Below are 18,721 nucleotides of genomic sequence, written 5' to 3' on the forward strand. Positions count from 1 at the left end.
CCTTTATCCCCTTTGCCTTTGTGCAATGGCACAGTGCATGCATTCTGCCAATCCTCAGGCACTTCACCATGATCTGTACATACATTGAATATCCTTACCAACCAATCAACAACACAGTCAACCCCTTTTTTGATAAATTCCACAGCAATACCATCCAAACCCGCTGCCTTACCAGTTTTCATCTTACGCAAAGCTTTCACAACCTCTTATCTGTTTACTAAACCATTCTCCCTGACCCTCTCACATCGCACATCACCCTGACCAAAACACCCTATATCTGCCACTCTATCTTCAAATTCATTCAACCAACCTTCAAAATACTCACTTCAATACTACTTGTTATTACCTCCCCATTTGCCCCCTTCACTGATGTTCCCATTTGTACTTGTCTTGCGTATGTTTTTTTTACCTTCTTCTGAAACATCTTTTTATTCTGTCTAAAATTTGATGATACTCTCTCATCCCAACTCTCATTTGCCCTTTTTTTCACCTCTTATACCTTTCTCTTGACCTCCTGCCACTTTCTTTTACACATCTTCCAGCCATTTGCACTACTTCCCTGCAAAAATTGTCTGAACACCTCTCTCTTTTCTTTCATTAACAACCTTACTTCTTCATTCCAACACTCTCTGCCCTTTCTAATCTGCCCACCTCCCACCTTTTTCATGCCACATGCATCTTTTGTGCAAGCTATCACTGCCTCCCTAGGTATATCCCATTGCTCCCCCGCTTCCCTCACGTTATTTGCTCTCACCTTTTGCTATTCTACACTCAATCTCTTGTGGTACTTTCTCACTCAAGTCTCCTTTCCAAGCTCACTTCCTCTCACCACTCTCTTCTCCCCAACATTCTCTCTTCTTTTCTGAAAAGCTTTACAAATCTTCACCTATGCTTCCACAAGATAATGATCAGACATCCCTCCAGCTGCCCCTCTCAGAACATTTGCATCTTACACGCCTGTCAATAAACACGTAATCCAATAACGCCCTTTGACCATCTCTCCCATTTGTTTATCATACCAAATTGCTGTTTCCAGCATCAAGGTAGTGCCAGGAAACAGACGAAGAATGGCCTAACCACTCATATACACATATGTACACATGAATGCCCACATACATATGTATTCATATCAACATATACATACACATACTTTTTTTTTTATTATACTTTGTCGCTGTTTCCCGCGTTAGCAAGGTAGGGCAAGGAAACAGATGAAAGAATGGCCCAACCCACCCACGTTCGTATGTATCTATTTGTTTATTTTCCTTTGTTGCTGTCTCCCATGTTAGTGAGGTAGCGCAAGGAAACAGGCGAAAGAATGGCCCAAGCTTTTAAGAGAAATGTGCAAGAGGTGAAAAAGAGGGCAAATGAGAGTTGGGGTGAGAGAGTATCATTGAATTTTAGGGAGAATAAAAAGATGTTTTGGAAGGAGGTAAATAAAGTGTGTTAGACAAGGGAACAAATGGGAACAACAGTGAAGGGGGCTAATTGGGAGGTGATAACAAGTAGTGGTGATGTGAGAAGGAGATGAAGTGAGTATTTTGAAGGTATTTTGAATGTGTTTGATAGAGTGGCAGATATAGGGTGTTTTGGTTGAGGTGGTGTGCAAAGTAGTAGGGTTAGGGAAAATGATTTGGTAAACAGAGAAGAGGTAGTAAAAGCTTTGTGGAAGATGAAAGCCTGCAAGGCAGCGGGTTTGGATGGTATTGCAGTGGAATTTATTGAAAAAGGGGGTGACTGTGTTATTGACTGGTTGGTAAGGTTATTTAATGTCTGTATGACACATGGTGAGGTGTCTGATGATTGGCGGGATGCTTGCATAGTGTTATTATACAGAGGCAAAGGGGATAAAAGTAAGTGCTTAAATTACAGAGGTATAAGTTTGTTGAGTATTCCTAGGAAATTATATGGGAGGGTATTGATTGAGAGGGTGAAGGCATGTACAGAGCATCAGATTGGGGAAGAGCAATGTGGTTTCAGAAGTGATAGAGGATGTGTGGATCAGGTGTTTGCTTTGAAAAATGTATGTGAGAAATACTTAGAAAAGCAAATGGATTTGTATGTAGCATTTATGGATCTGGAGAAGGCATATGATAGAGTTGATAGAGATGCTCTGTGGAAGGTATTAAGAATATATGGTGTGGGAGGCAAGTTGTTAGAGGGAGTGAAAAGTTTTTATTGAGGATGTAAGGCATGTGTATGTGTAGGAAGAGAGGAAAGTGATTAGTTCTCAGTGAATGTTGGTTTGCGGCAGGGGTTTTGGGAGCGTTGAAAAGTGTGTGGAAGTCAAGAACATTATCTCGGAGAGCAAAAATGGGTATGTTTGAAGGAATAGTGGTTCCAACAATGTTATATGGTTGCGAGATGTGGGCTATAGATAGACTTTGCGGAGAAGCATGGATGTGCTGGGAATGAGATGTCTGAGGACAATGTGTGGTGCGAGGTGGTTTGATAGAGTAAGTAAAGAAAGGGTAAGAAAGATGTGTGGTAATAAGTAGAGTATGGTTGAGAGAGCAGAAAATGGTGTTTTGAAATGGTTTGGTCACATGGAGAGAATGAGTAAGGAAAGATTGACCAAGAGGATACATGTATCAGAGGTGGAGGGAATGAGAAGTGGGAGACCAAATTGGAGGTTGAAAGATGGAGTGAAAAAGATTTTGAGTGATTGGGGCCTGAACATACAGGTGGGTGAAAGGCATGCAAGGAATAGAGTGAATTGGAACGATGTGGTATACCGGGGTCGACGTGCTGTCACTGGAGTGAACCAGGGCATGTGAAGTGTCTGGGGTAAACCATGGAAAGTTTTGTGGTGCCTAGATGTGGAAAGGGAGCTGTGGTTTCAGTGCATTATACATTACAGCTAGAGACTGAGTGTGAACGAATGTGGCCTTTGTTGTCTTTTCCTGGCGGTACCTCGTGCACATGCGGGGGAGAGGGGGCTGTCATTTCATGTGTGGCGGGGTGGCGACGGGAATGAATGAGGGCAGACAGTATGGATTATGTACATGTGTATATATGTATATGTCTGAGTGTGTATATATATGTATACGTTGAGATATATAGGTATGTATATGTGCGTGTGTGGATGTGTATGTAAGTACATTTGTATGTGGGTGGGTTGGGCCATATTCTTTTGTATGATGAATCTCCTGCATACCACCATCTCAGTCCTCATTCCCCTATACATTTTACGAGGTTGTTTGATTGGCATGCATTTGTCTCTTTGATTTATACATTTACCTTAATCTTCCTTGTTTTTATGCAAGGGCGATGCACATACATGTGTGTTATCAGTCCTTACAACCCAATGAACAGCAGGAACTCGTCTGTCATCCCATCTGACACCATATTGTCACACTTCTTTTGGAAATGTATTGCTTCTATTCTTTCAGATACCCACTCCTTTATTTACATCTGCTATGAGGAAATTCACTTAGGTAAAAGTAATAACACCCTTGATTCCAGGAAAGTACATTACATAACTTTATGTAATGATTTAGTTATTTTTATTTTGAAAATATTGGAGCACATTTCAGAATAATGGTCTGGAGGGAGGTTAAGAATTGATCAACCTGCTTTAGATGGCTGAAGCAATTTGTTTAAAATGCTAACCTCTTCATTTTACCGTATTCCCCAGATTTGTGAACTAGTATTTAGGAAGTGAGAGGAAGTAGCTTTGTCAAGGTGATTATACCCCTTGAATGTAGCTGGGCCTAGGATGTAATATTGTTTTATGTGTTGTTGATATGCTTAGGCTGGAAGTTTGTCCGATGTTCATTGATTTCATATTCATTTGAGACTTTCCTTTTGTGAAATGGCAAGGCATGGCTTTAGTGAGTTGAATAAGTTGACTTCATTGCTAGATATGTAATGTTGCATCTTATTTACAGGTATCTGATGCTATCACAAGTTTTGTGTGGGTTGGATTGCTGGCCCTGTGTTCCTCCAAGCAACTCATACCACCCAAAGACTACAATTCTCTTCAGGTAAATTTAAATTCCTATTTTCTTTGTGTAGTCTGTCTTGTGAGCCTGGGATATAGACTCTGGGATTATATAGGATTGGATCATTTAACCCTCATGATTATTGGTGAGAAGGCATAACCTTCACTGACCTTTCTCGAACTACATAACATGAACATAGCATTTCCCACATTTCTTGGGTCTGCTTTTGCCAGCTAGTACTTCCATCAGACAAATACCATCATCCAACTTAATGCCAACCCATTAGAGCTCTTCTCTGGAATTACCTGTTGTTATGACATGCTATTGCCTCTGTTAGTAAAGATAATCATGGACCTGTATCCTTTATCCCTGGGGATAGGGGATTAAGAATACTTCCCACGTATTCCCTGCGTGTCGTAGAAGGCGACTAAAAGGGGAGGGAGCGGGGGGCTAGAAATCCTCCCCTCTCGTTTTTTTTTTTTTATTTTCCAAAAGAAGGAACAGAGGGGGCCAGGTGAGGATATTCCAAAAAAGGCCAAGTCCTCTGTTCTTAATGCTACCTCGCTAACGCGGGAAATGGCGAATAGTTTAAAAGAAAAAAAAGGATCTGTATCCTAATCTTTGTCTTATTTATCATTTAATTTGTGTTGATGTATTTGTATATCCTTTTAAGGAAACCACCTCCTTGTACTTCAATTTCTAAATGATGTAAGATAAGGAGGAGCTTGGCAAGGAGTGTTCATCTTCCTCAAATGCTCTGGCAGGGGTGTTTAAAAATGTGTGTGGATGTAACCAAGATGTGAAAAAAGGAGTGATATGTAGTACGTGTTAGGAAAGGAACCAAGATATACTGGCTCGAAGTGAAACAAAGCTCAGAGGTGAAGAATTGTGTGGTATGTCTTAGGGGTAAAGTCATGTGTTGGTGTGAGGGTAAGGGCTAAGGAAGGGGTGGGAATATGTGAGTGTAAGAGAGTGAGCTGCAGACTGATAAGGGTAAAAATGAAAGCTGATAGTGAAAGATGGGCGATTATTAATGCCGATGCTCATGACCATGATGAGGCTGATGAGAGGCAATTGTGTTAGGAGCAACTGAATGAGTGTGTCAGCATTTTTTATGCTAGAGATCAGACAACAATGATGGGTGATATGAATCTGAGAGTGAGTAATGTGGCAAATGAGGGTATAAGTTCAGTGAATAATAATGGTGAACAGGTTGTGGAGTTCTGTGCTGAAAAAGGATTGGTGATCGGGAATACCTGGCTTAAAAAGAGATATATACATAAGTATATGTAGGTCAGTAGGAAAAATGATCAGAGGGCATTAGTGGATAACATACTAATTGATAGGCGTGTAGAAGAGACTCTTAGATGTGAATGTGTTGAGAGGGGAAGCTAGTTGGAGGTAAGCTGCTGGAAGCAGTGAAAAGGTTTTATCAAAGATGAAAGGTATGTGTATGAGTAGGAAGAGAGGAGAGTGATTCCTTGCCGGTATAGGTCAGTTAGTGGCAGGGGTGTGTGATGTTCTCATGGTTGTTTAATCTGTCTGTAGATGGGGTGGTTAGGGAGGTAAATGCAAGAGTTTTGAGAGAGGGGCAAGTATGCAGTCTTTTGGGGATAAGATAGCCTGGGAAGTGAATCAGTTGTTTGCTGATGATACAGCTCTAGTGGCTGATTCGTGTGAGAAACTACAGAAGTTGGTGACTGAGTTTGGAAAAGTCTGTGAAAGGAGAAAGGTTATTAGGTTTAGAAGGGTTGAGGGACAAGTTAATTGGGATGTAAGTTTGAATGGAGAAAAATTGGAGGAAGTGAGTTTCAGATATCTGGGAGTGGACTTATCAGTGGATGGAACCGTGGAAGCAGAAGTGAATCATACGGTGGGGGAGGGGGCGAAAGTTCTGGGAGCATTGAAGAATGTGTGGAAGTTGAGAACATTATCTTGGAAAGCAAAAATGGGTATGTTTGAAGGAATAGTGGTTCCAACAATGTTATTTGGTTGCAAGGCATGGGCTATGGATAGAGTTGTGCGGAGGAGGGTGGATGTGCTGGAAATGAGACTTTTGAGGACAATATGTGGTGTGAGGTGGTTTGATCGAGTAAGTAATAATAGGGTAAGAGAGATGTGTGGTAATAAAAAGAGTGTGGTTGAGAGAGCAGAAGAGGGTGGTTTGAAATGGTTTAGTCACATGGAGAGAATGAGTGAGGAAAGTTGACCAAGAGAATATATGTGTCAGAGGTGGAGGGAATGAGGAGAGGTGGGAGACCAAATTGGAGGTTGAAAGATTGAGTGAAAAAGATTTTGAGTGATCGGGGCCTGAACATGTAGGAGGGTGAAAGGCGTGCAAGGAATAGAGTGAATTGGAACAATGTGGTATACCGGGGTATACCCGCATACACATGTATATACATACACATCCCTAGGGATAGGGGAGAAAGAATACTTCCCACGTATTCCCTGCGTGTTGTAGAAGGGGACTAAAAGGGAAGGGAGTGGGGGGCTGGGGAAAAAAAGAAAAAAACCCACCTCGCTAATGCAGGAAATGGCAAATTGTATGAAAGAAAAGAAAGATGTGTACTTGGTTGGTTGGGCCATTCCTCGTCTTTTTCCTTGTACATCCTCACTAACGCGGGAAATGGCGATTAAACATAATACAGAAATGATATATGTGTGTGTGTGTATAGCAATAATGGGATGACCTTTATTATGGCCTCAAGTGCCCATGCCGTATCAGATAACATAAAAAAAAAAAAAGAATCCATGCCATGAAACCAACCATCCAGATTCTCAACCCATTTGCTTAACCAGCTAGTCTCATCAAACATTACCTTTTTCGTACAGGCACTGCACACAAGGAATGATGGAGTACACTGCATAAACTTTCCTCTGATTACTAACCCATTCTGATAACATTATCTGGTCCACCCATCCCACATAGCCACTCAAAAGACTTACAAGGTAGCAAACTGGTCAGCTTTATCACAGTACATAGAATCCAAGCTCCAGAACTTTGTATATCTCTATCCATTTGCATTCCATGCCCTTTCTCACTTTATTTTCATTACCAACTAATCAAGCCAAAAGTACATACCACAACTACATAGAAATTAACCCCAACTTCCTCCCTCAAGTAGCAGACCTGATGAAATTTGAAACATGTTTGCACAAAATCACTGATTATCAACAGAAGTCATAAAACAAAGCCAAACTCTTAACAGCACATTAATAACCTTAATCATTGAAAAGCTAACTGAAAAGAAGTTCTACCTTACACTGTTAGCTATGAGATCCTCAGTAATCAACTCTGGTGATGAGTAAAGATAAAAACTTTATCCCTTCTAGCACACCAAGCAGTCTGCCCTGTAATGTATTATGCATTTTCTTAGGTTCTCATATCTGGAGCTGCAGTGATCTTCACTTTGTGGACATCTCTAGTACCTCGAAATTTGAACAGCACCACCATGCAGATGAAACCTCGACTCAATAAGTATGTGGTTCGTAGACTGCTTGGATTTCAGTATTTTATGTTCTTGTTTTGAGTAATATTTTGATTGCTTGAGTGTGGCTTCTGTACCTGCTTTAGTTTCCTTTATTTTGATTTTCACTCATGAAATGGGAAGAATGAGGAGCAGGTGAAAGTATTGAACCATGGGAAAGCATGTGAAAGCAGTAAATCTTTTCGACTGTTGATGTGATGCAGGTAAACATACCAAAAGGAGACAGTAATATGCTTGACCATTTTACAGTGGTATTTTGATTTGTACAGACATCAGATTAGATTAAACAGATACAACAGATACTTGAAAGTAATTACTCTTTAAGGTACTGATGAAACTAATGAGACTGATGAAATAATTGTGAATGTAAGTTACTGTTAGTGGAGAAAGAATACTTCCCATGTATTCCCCTTGTGTCGTAGAAGGCAACTGAAGGGGACATGAGCGGGGGGGCTGGAAACTTTTCCCTCGTATTTCAGTATCCAAAAGGGGAAACAGAAGAAGGGTTCAAGTAAGGAGTGCTCATCCTCCTTGAAGGCTCAGATTGGGGTGTCAAAATGTATGTGGATGTAACCAAGATGAGAAGAAAGGAGAGGAAATAAACCTGGATGTTCTGGCTCTGAGTGAAACAAAGCTAAAGGGTAAAGGGCACAAATGGTTTGAAAGTCTTGAGAGTAAAGTCAGGGGTTGGTGAAACAACAAGAGCTAAAGAAGGAATAGCACTACTGAAGCAGAGTTGTGGGAATGTATGATAGAGTGTAGGAAAGTAAATTCTAGATTAATGTGGGTGAAACTGAAAGTGGATGGAGAGAGATGGGTGATTATTGGTGCTTATGCATCTGGTCATGAGATGAAAGAATATGAGAGATAAGTGTTATGGGAGCAACTGAGTGAGTGTGTCAGTAGCTTTGATGCATGTGACCTGGTTATTAATGATGGGTTATTTGAATGTGAAGGTGAGTAATGTGGCAGTTTAGGGTATAATTGGTGTACATGGGGTATTCAGTGTTGTGAATGGAAATGGTGAAGAGCTTATGGATTTGTATGCTGAAAAAAGACAGGTGATTGGGAACACCTGCTTTAGGAAGAAGGATGTACATAAGTATAAGTATTTGAGTAGGAGAGATGGTCAAAGGAGATTATTGGATTATGTGTTAATTGATAGGTTGTAAAAGAAAGACTTATGGATGTTAATATACTGAGGGCAGCTGGAGGGATGTCTGATGACTGTCTTGTGGAGGCGAAGGTGAAGATTTGGAGAGGTTTTCAATAAAGAAAAGAGAATGTTGGGGAGAAGAGTGGTGAGAGTAAGTGAGCTTGGAAAGGATTTTTGTGTAAGCACCAGAAGAGATTGAATGTAGAATGGCGAAAGGTGAGGGCAAGTGATGGGAGGGTAGTAGGTGGTCGAATGGGATGTATTTAGTGAAGCAGTGATGGCATGTGCAAAAGATGCATGTGGCATGAGATTAGTGGGAGGTGTTAGTGAAAGAGAAAAGAGAGGCATTAGGATGATATGAAGAAGTGCAAGTGATTGGGAGATGTATAAAAGAAAGTGGCAGGAGGTCAAGAGGAAGGTACAAGGGTTGAAAAAGAGGGCATATGAGAGTTGGAGTGAGATAGTATTATTAAACTTTAGGGAGAGTGTAAAGATGTTTTGGAAGGAGGTAAGTAATGTGCGTAAGACAAGACAACAAATGAAAACATTGGTGAAGGGGTAAGGGGGAAGTAATAACAAGTTGTTATGAAGTGAGTATTTTGAAGGTTTGTTGAATGTGTTTGATGATTGAGTGATAGATTTAGGGTGTTTTGGTTGGGGCGGTGTGCAAAATGAAAAGGTCAGGGAGAATAGTTTGGTTAAGAGAGAAAAGGTAGTGAAAACTTTGCGGAAGATGAAATTCGGCAAGGCAGTGCGTTTGGATGGTATTGCAGTAGAATTTATTAAGAAAGAGGGTGACTGTGTTGTTGATTGGTTAGTAAGGATATTCACTGTATGTATGGATCATGGCGAAGTGCCTGAGGATTGACAGAATGCATGCATAGTGCCAATGTACAAAGGCAAAGGGGATAAAGGTGAGTGCTCAAACTACAGAGGCATAAGTGTGTTAAGTATTCCTGGGAAATTATATGGGAGGACATTGATTGAGAGGGTGAAGGCATGTACACAGCATCAGATTGGGCAAGAGCAGTGTTGTTTCAGAAGTGGTTGAGGATGTGTGGATCAGGTGTTTGCTCTGAAGAATGTGTGAGAAACACTTAGGAGAACTGATGGATTTATATGTAGCATTAATGGATCTGGAGAACTCATATGATAGGGTTAATAGAGATTCTTTTTGGAAGTTCTTAAGAGTATATGGTGTGGGAGGTAAGCTGCTAGAAGCAGTGAAAAGATTTTACCAAGGATGCAAAGCATGTGTGCGAGTAGGAAGAGAGGAGAGTGATTGGTTCCCAGTGAAGGTTGATCTGCAGCAGGGGTGCGTGATGTCCTCATGGTAGTTTGATTTGTTTATGGATGAGAGGGCCTGGGAAGTGAGTCGGTTATTATTTGCCGATGATACAGCTCTGGTGGTTGATTCGGGTGAGAAACTGTAGAAGTTTGTAACTGAGTTTGGAAGAGTGTGTGAAAGGAGAAAGTTGAGAGTAAATGCAAATAAGAAGGTTATTAGGTTCAGTAGGGTTAAGGGATTTAAGTTTAAATGGAGAAAAATTTGAGGAAGTAAAGTGTTTTAGATATCTGGGAGTGGACTTGGCAGCGAATGGAACCATGGAAGTGAGTCACAGGGTGGACGGAGGGGGCGAAAGTTCTGGGAGCGATGAAGAATGTGTAGGAGATAACATTATCTAGTAGAGTACAAGTGGGTATGTTTGAAGGAATAGTAGTTCCAACTATGTTATATGGTTTCGAGCCTGGGCTAAAGATAGAGTTGTATGGAGGAGGTTGGATGTGTTGGAAATGAAATGTTTGAGTACAATATGTGGTGTGAGTTGGTTTGATCGAGTATGGAATGAAAGGATAAGAGAGATATGTGGAAATATAAAGAGTGTGGTTGAGACAGCAGAAGAGGGTGTGTTTTAATGGTTTGGACATATGGAGAGAATGAGTAAGTAAAGATTGACAAACAGGATATATGTGTCAGAGGTGGAGGAAACAAGTAGAAGTGGGAGACTAAATTGGAGGTGAAAGGATGGAAAAAGAAAGATTTTGAGCAATCACACAGGAGGGTGAGAGGCATGCAAGGAATAGAGTGAATTGGAACGATGTGGTATACCGAGGTCAACGTATCGAATCAGGGCATGTGAAACGCCTGGTGTAAATCATGGGAAGGTCCATGGGTCCTGGATGTGGAAAGGGAGCTGTGGTGTTGGCGCATTACACATGACAGCTAGACACTGAGTGTGAATGAATGTGGCCTTTTTTGTCTGTTTCTGGCATTGCCTCACTCAGGGGGTGGATGCTATTTCATGTGTGGCGGGGGTGGTGATGGGAATGGATGAAGGTAGCAAGTATGAATATATACATATTTATACATTCCTACAGATAGAGTTGTGCAGAGGAGGATGGATGTGATGGAAATGAAATGTTTGAGGACAATATGTGGTGTGAGATGGTTTGATTGAGTAAGTGATGAAAAGATAGGAGAGATGTGTGGTAACAAAAAGAGTGTGGTTGAGAGAGCAGAATAGGGTGTTTTGAAATGGTCTGGTCTCATGGAGGGAATGAGTGAGGAAAGATAGACAAAGAGGATATATGTGTCAGAGGTGGAGGGAACGAGGAGAAGTGGGAGACCAAATTGGAGGTGGAAAGATGGAGTGAAAAAGATTTTGAGCGATCGGGGCCTAAACATGCAGGAGGGTGAAAGGCGTGCAAGGAATAGAGTGAATTGGAATGATGTGGTATACTGGGGTGGAGGTGCTGTCAATGTATTGAACCAGGGCATGTGAAGTGTCTGGGGTAAACCCTGAAAAGTTTTGTGGGCCCTTGATGTGGAAAGGAAGCTGTGGTTTCAGTGCATTATACACGACAGCTAGAGACTGAGTGTGAATGAATGTGGCCTTTGTTGTCTCTTCCTAGCATTACCTTGCGCACATGCAGGGGAGGGGGTTGTCATTTCATGTGTGGTGGGGTGGCGATGGGAATAAATAAAGGCAGCAAGTGTGAATTATGTACATGAGTATATATGTATATGTCTGTGTATGTATATTTTTTTTTTTTTATTTTGCTTTGTCGCTGTCTCCCTCGCTAATGCGGGAAATGGCGATTAGTATGAAGTCTGTTGGGGATGAGAGAGCTTGGGAAGTGAGTCAGTTGTTGTTCGCTGATGATACAGTGCTGGTGGCTGATTCATGTGAGAAACTGCAGAAGCTGGTGACTGAGTTTGGTAAAGTGTGTGAAAGAAGAAAGTTAAGAGTAAATGTGAATAAGAGCAAGGTTATTAGGTACAGTAGGGTTGAGGGTCAAGTCAATTGGGAGGTGAGTTTGAATGGAGAAAAACTGAAGGAAGTGAAGTGTTTTAGATATCTGGGAGTGGATCTGGCAGCGGATGGAACCATGGAAGCGGAAGTGGATCATAGGGTGGGGGAGGGGGCGAAAATTCTGGGAGCCTTGAAGAATGTGTGGAAGTCGAGAACAGTATCTCGGAAAGCAAAAATGGGTATGTTTGAAGGAATAGTGGTTCCAACAATGTTGTATGGTTGCGAGGCGTGGGCTATGGATAGAATTGTGCACAGGAGGATGGATGTGCTGGAAATGAGATGTTTGAGGACAATGTGTGGTGTGAGGTGGTTTGATCGAGTGAGTAACGTAAGGGTAAGAGAGATGTGTGGAAATAAAAAGAGCGTGGTTGAGAGAGCAGAAGAGGGTGTTTTGAAATGGTTTGGGCACATGGAGAGAATGAGTGAGGAAAGATTGACCAAGAGGATATATGTGTCGGAGGTGGAGGGAACGAGGAGAAGAGGGAGACCAAATTGGAGGTGGAAAGATGGAGTGAAAAAGATTTTGTGTGATCGGGGCCTGAACATGCAGGAGGGTGAAAGGAGGGCAAGGAATAGAGTGAATTGGATCGATGTGGTATACCAGGGGTTGACGTGCTGTCAGTGGATTGAATCAGGGCATGTGAAGCGTCTGGGGTAAACCATGGAAAGCTGTGTAGGTATGTATATTTGCGTGTGTGGACGTATGTATATACATGTGTATGGGGGTGGGTTGGGCCATTTCTTTCGTCTGTTTCCTTGCGCTACCTCGCAAACGCGGGAGACAGCGACAAAGCAAAAATATATATATATATATTGAAATGTATAGGTATGTATCTGTGCGTGTGTGGATGTGTATGTATATATATTTGTATGTGGGTGGATTGGGCCATTCTTTCGTCTGTTTCCTTGCGCTACCTCGCTCATGCGGGAGATAGCGATAAAGTATAATAGATAAATATGAATAAACATTCCTGAGTCCACATAATTTGTTTATGATACGCTCACGCTCGTTGTCTTGGACAGTCGCATGTTTACCAAATGGCGTCATAGCTACGTCTCTTCGTTGTATATCAACTGACTTATATTTCTCTCATGTCTCCCTTGATGATGTGATTATTACACGAAAGTGCACTTGGGAACTTATCGTGTTTCATTTTCCTTGTGGACTCATAGGAATATACTTGATCACGTGCAAAATTGTGATCCTACCCAATGTATGTATATATTCATTTTGCTTTGTCGCTGTCTCCCGCGTTAGTGAGGTAGCGCAAGGAAACAGACGAAAGAATGGCCCAACGCACCCACATAAACATGTATATACATAAACGTCCACACACGCAATTATACATACCTATACATCTCCATGTACACATGTATATACACACACAGACATATACATATATACTTTCTTCTTTTAAACTATTTGCCATTTCCCGCGTTAGCGAGGTAGCGTTAAGAACAGAGGACTGGGCCTTTGTGGGATATCCTCACCTGGCCCCCCTCTGTTCCTCCTTTTGGAAAATTAAAAAAAACGAGAGGGGAGGATTTCCAGCCCCCTGCTCCCTCCCCTTTTAGTCGCCTTCTACGACACGCAGGGAATACGTGGGAAGAATTCTTAATCCCCTATCCCCAGGGATAATACATATATACACATTTACATAATTCATACTGTCTGCCTTTATTTATTCCATCGCCACACCGCCACACATGAAATAACCACCCCCTCCCCCCAAATGTGTGTGAGGTAGCGCTAGGAAAAGACAACAAGGCCACTTTCGTTCACATTCAGTCTCTAGCTGTCATGTAATAATGCACCGAAACCACAGCTCCCTTTCCACATACAGGCCCCACAGAACTTTCCATGGTTTACCCCAGACGCTTCACATGCCCTGGTTCAATCCATTGACAGCACGTTGACCCTGGTATACTACATCGTTCCAATTCACTCTATTCCTTGCACGCCTTTCACCCTCCTGCATGTTCAGGCCCCAATCACCCAAAATCTTTTTCACTCCATTTTTCCACCTCCAGTTTGGTCTCCCACTTCTCCTCGTTCCCTCCACCTCTGACACATATATCCTCTTGGTCAATCTTTCCTTACTCATTCTCTCCATGTGACCAAACCATTTCAAAACACCCTCTTCTGCTCTCTCAACCGCACTCTTTTTATTACCACACATCTCTCTTACCCTATTAATACTTACTCAATCAAACCACCTCACACCACATAGTGTCCTCAGACATCTCATTTCCAGCACATCCACCCTCCTCTGCACAACTCTATCCATAGCCCACGCCTTGCAACCATTTAACATTGTTGGAACCGCTATTCCTTCGAACATACCCATTTTTGCTTTCCAATATAATGTTCTCGACTTCCACACATTCTTCAACGCTCCCAGAACTTTCGCCCCCTCCCCCACCCTATGATTCACTTCCACTTCCATGGTTCCATCCGCTGCCAAATCCACTCCCAGATATCTAAAACATTTCACTTCCTCTAGTTTTTTCTCCATTCAAACTTACCTCCCAATTGAATTGACCCTCAACCCTACTGTACCTAACAGCCTTGCTCTTATTCACATTTACTCTCAGCTTTCTTCTTTCAAACACCTTACCAAACTCAGTCACCAGCTTCTGCAGTTTCTCACATGAATCAGCCACCAGCTCTGTATCATCAGTGAACAACAACTGACTCACTTCCCAAGCTCTCTCATCCACAACAGACTGCATACTTGCCCCTCTTTCCAAAACTCTTGCATTCACCTCCCTAACAACCCCATCCATAAACAAATTAAACAACCATGGAGACATCACACATCCCTGCCGCAAACCTACATTTACTGAGAACCAATCACTTTCCTCTCTTCCCACACATACACTTACATCCTTGATAAAAACTTTTCACTGCTTCTAACAACTTGCCTCCTACACCATATATTCTTAATACCTTCCACAGAGGATCTCTATCAACTCTATCATATGCCTTCTCTAGATCCATAAATGCTACATACAAATCCATTTGCTTTTCTAAGTATTTTTCACATACATTCTTCAAAGCAAACACCTGATCCACACATCCTCTACCACTTCTGAAACCACACTGCTCTTCCCCAATCATATGCTTTGTACATGCCTTCACCCTCCCAATCAATACCCTCCCATATAATTTCCCAGGAATACTCAACAGACTTATACCTCTGTAATTTGAGCACTCACTCTTATCCCCTTTGCCTTTGTATAATGGCACTATGCAAGCATTATGCCAATCCTCAGGCACCTCACCATGAGTCATACATACATTGAATAACCGTACCAACCAGTCAACAATACAGTCACCCCCTTTTTTTAATAAATTCCACTGCAATACAATCCTAACCCCTATGCCTTGCCGGCTTTCATCTTCCACAGAGCTTTTACTACCTCTTCTCTGTTTACCAAATCATTTTCCCTAACCCTCTCACTTTGCACACCAAATTTGTATACATGTATATATATGTATACCTTGAAATGTATACGTATGTATATGTACGTGTATGGACGTTTATGCATAAACGTGTATGTGGGTGGGTTGGGCCATTCTTTCGTCTGTTTACCTGCTCTACCTCACTGACGCGGGAGACAGCGATTTAGTATGAAATGAATATAATATATATTGATATGTATATGTATAGGCATTTATGTATATATGTGCGAATGGGCCATTCTTCCTCAGTTTTCTGGTGCTACCTTGCTGGCTCAGGAAACGGCGATCAAGTATGATAATGAAAAAAAGAATTGTAATAAGTTGTGAAGGAGTTGGTAGCACTTCAAATGAAGGAAGTCATTCTTATTTTTCAGTGTGAATAATGATTTTTTTAGTAGACAGATGTGTGTTCCATATTCGTTGAGTGTGCTTTCATATTTTCCCCCTCATTTAAAGGCCCATTTTCAGATTTTTATTCTTCATCTTTGTTCATGAGTGAGAAAGATTCTTTAAGATTTTGCTTCTTGTATTCTTTGAGTCTCATCATTGCGTTTTTTGTTTATGATTCTATTATTTCATTGTCCACTCATTTATTCCACTTTTTAGTATCTTGGTAGTTTTTGTTTTACACTATTTTTCTTCTTAGATAGTAGGTATCAGAATTTTTGGATAGGTATGATATTTTTTTGTCATGAATAATGTAGTTGAAGGGAAAGAGGGTGGATGTGGGATGTGGAGGGGAGAATGCTATTTTGTGTGTGGCGGGGTTGCGACGAGAATGGATGAATGCAGCAAGTATGTATATGTACATGTGTATTTATGTATATGTATGTATACGTTGAAATGTATATGTATGTGCATGTGTAGTTGGGTGGATTGGGCCATTCCTTGTCTAGAGAGAATGAGTGAGGAAAGATTGACAAAGAGGATATATATATATCAGAGGTGGAGGGAAGAAGGAGAAGCAGGTAACTGAATTGGAGATGGATGGATGGAATGAAAAAGATTTTGAGTGATTGGGGCCTGAACATGCAGGAAGGTGAGAGGTTTGCAAGGAATAAAGTGAATTGGAACGATGTGGTATACAGGGGTTGACTTGCTGTCAGTTGACTGAACCAGAGCATGTGAAATATCTGGGGTAAACCATGGAAAGGTCTTTGGAGCATGAATGTGGATAGGGAGGTGTGGGGTAAACCATGGAAAGGTCTGTGGGGCCTGGATGTGGATAGGGAGCTGTGGTTTCGGCACATTACACATGACAGCTGGAGACTGAGTGTGAACGAATGTGGCCTTTTTTTGTCTGTTTTCTTGGCGCTTACCTTCATCCATTCCTGTCGCTACCCCACCCCACAGGAACAACAGCGTTGCTATCCCCTGCTTCAGTGAGGTAGCACCAGGAATACAGACAAAAAGGCCACATTCATTCACACTCAGTCTCATGTGTGATGCACTGAAACCACAGTTCCCTATCCACATCCAGGCCCCACGGACCTTTCCATGGTTTACCCCACACCTCCCTATCCACATTCATGCTCCAAAGACCTTTCCATGGTTTTACCCCAGATGCTTCACATTCTTTGGTTCAGTCCATTGACCCTGGTATACTGCATCATTCCAATTCACTCTATTCCTTCCATGCCTCTCACCCTCCTGTATGTTCAGGCCCCTATCACTCAAAATCTTTTTCACTCCATCCTTCCACCTCCAATTTGGTCTCCTGCTTCATGTTCCTTCCACCTCTGGCACAAATCCTCTTTGTCAATCTTTCCTCACTCATTCTCTCCATATGGCCAAACCATTTCAATACACCCTCTTCTGCTCTCTCAGCCATACTCTATTCCCACACATCTCTCTTACCCTTTCTTTACTTACTCATTATTTGTTTTATTATATTTAAATGCCGTCTCCTGCATCAGTGAGGTAGCGCAAGGAAACAGATGAGGAATGGCCCAACCCACCCACATACACATGTATACCCATAGAGGCCCAAACACATATATACAAACATATACATTTCAGTGTATACATATATACACATACACAGAGATGAACATATATACACCTGTACATATCCATACTTGCTGCCTTCATCCATTCCCGTCGCCAACCCACCACACACGAAATAGCATTCCTCCCCCGTCAAGTGAAGCAGCTCCAGGAAGACAAAAAAAAGGCCACATTCATTCACTTCGGTCTTTTAGCTGTCATATGCAGTGTACCGAAACCACAGCTACCTTTCCACATCCAGACCCCACTGACCTTTCCGTGGTTTACCCCAGACACTTCACGTACCCTGGTTCAGTCCATTGACAGCACGTTGACCCTGGTATATTACATCATTCCAATTTACTCTATTCCTTGCATGCCAGTCACCCCTCCTGTATGTTCAGGCCCGGATTGCTCAAAATCTTTTTCACTCCTTCCTTCCACCTCCAATTTGGTCTCTCGCTTCTTCTTCCAGCCACCTCTGACATATATCCTCTTTATCAGTCTTTCCTCACTCATTCTCTACATGTGTCCTCACCATTTCAACACCCCATGCTTCTGCGGTCTCTACCACACACTTTTTATTACCACTCATCTCTCTTACCCTTACATTACTTACTTGGTCAAACCACCTTCATTTCCAACACATCCACCCTCCTCCGCGCAACCCTATCTATAGCCCATGCCTCGCAACTGTATAACATTGTTGGAACCACTGTTTCTTCAAACATACTCATTTTTGCTCTAAGATAACATTCTCACCTTTCACACATTCTTCAACACTCCCAGAACTTTCAGCCCCTCCCCCACCCTGTGACTCACTTCCGCTTCCATGGTTCCATCCACTGCTAAATCCATTCCCAGATATCTAAAACACTTCACTTTCTCCATTTTTTTTCGATTCAAACTTCCCTCCCAGTTAACTTGTCCCTCAACCATATTGAACCTAATAACCTTGCTCTTATTCACATTTACTTTCAAGTTTCTTCTTTCACACACTTTTACCAAACTCAGTCACCAGCTTCTGCAGTTTCTCACATGAATCAGCCACCAGCGATAGCGAGGTAGCGCAAGGAAACGGACGAAAGAATGGCCCAACCAACCCACATACACATGTATATACATACACATCCACACATGCAAATATACATACCTATACATCTCAACGTGTACATATATATACACACACAGACATATACATATATACACGTACATAATTCATACTGTCTGCCTTTATTCATTCCCATCGCCACCTCGCCACACATGAAATAACAACCCCCTCCCCCCTCATGTGTGCGAGGTAGTGCTAGGAAAAGACAACAAAGGCCACATTCGTTCAAACTCAGTCTCTAGCTGTCATGTAA

At 41.9% G+C, this 18,721-nt stretch overlaps 1 protein-coding gene across 1 annotated transcript in view; it reads left to right on the top strand.

The window, feature by feature from the left end:
* The window catches only part of LOC139756778 (uncharacterized), a 53,841-nt gene that overhangs the window by 23,942 nt on the left and 11,178 nt on the right, over nt 1-18,721 (top strand). Inside the window, exons 6-7 of the mRNA XM_071676559.1 lie at nt 3,891-3,986; nt 7,325-7,425. Of these exons, the coding sequence (XP_071532660.1) occupies nt 3,891-3,986; nt 7,325-7,425 (197 nt within the window). The remainder of the gene's footprint in view (nt 1-3,890; nt 3,987-7,324; nt 7,426-18,721) is intronic.

Source organism: Panulirus ornatus, chromosome 23, assembly GCF_036320965.1.
Source record: "Panulirus ornatus isolate Po-2019 chromosome 23, ASM3632096v1, whole genome shotgun sequence".
NCBI lineage: Eukaryota > Metazoa > Arthropoda > Malacostraca > Decapoda > Palinuridae > Panulirus > Panulirus ornatus.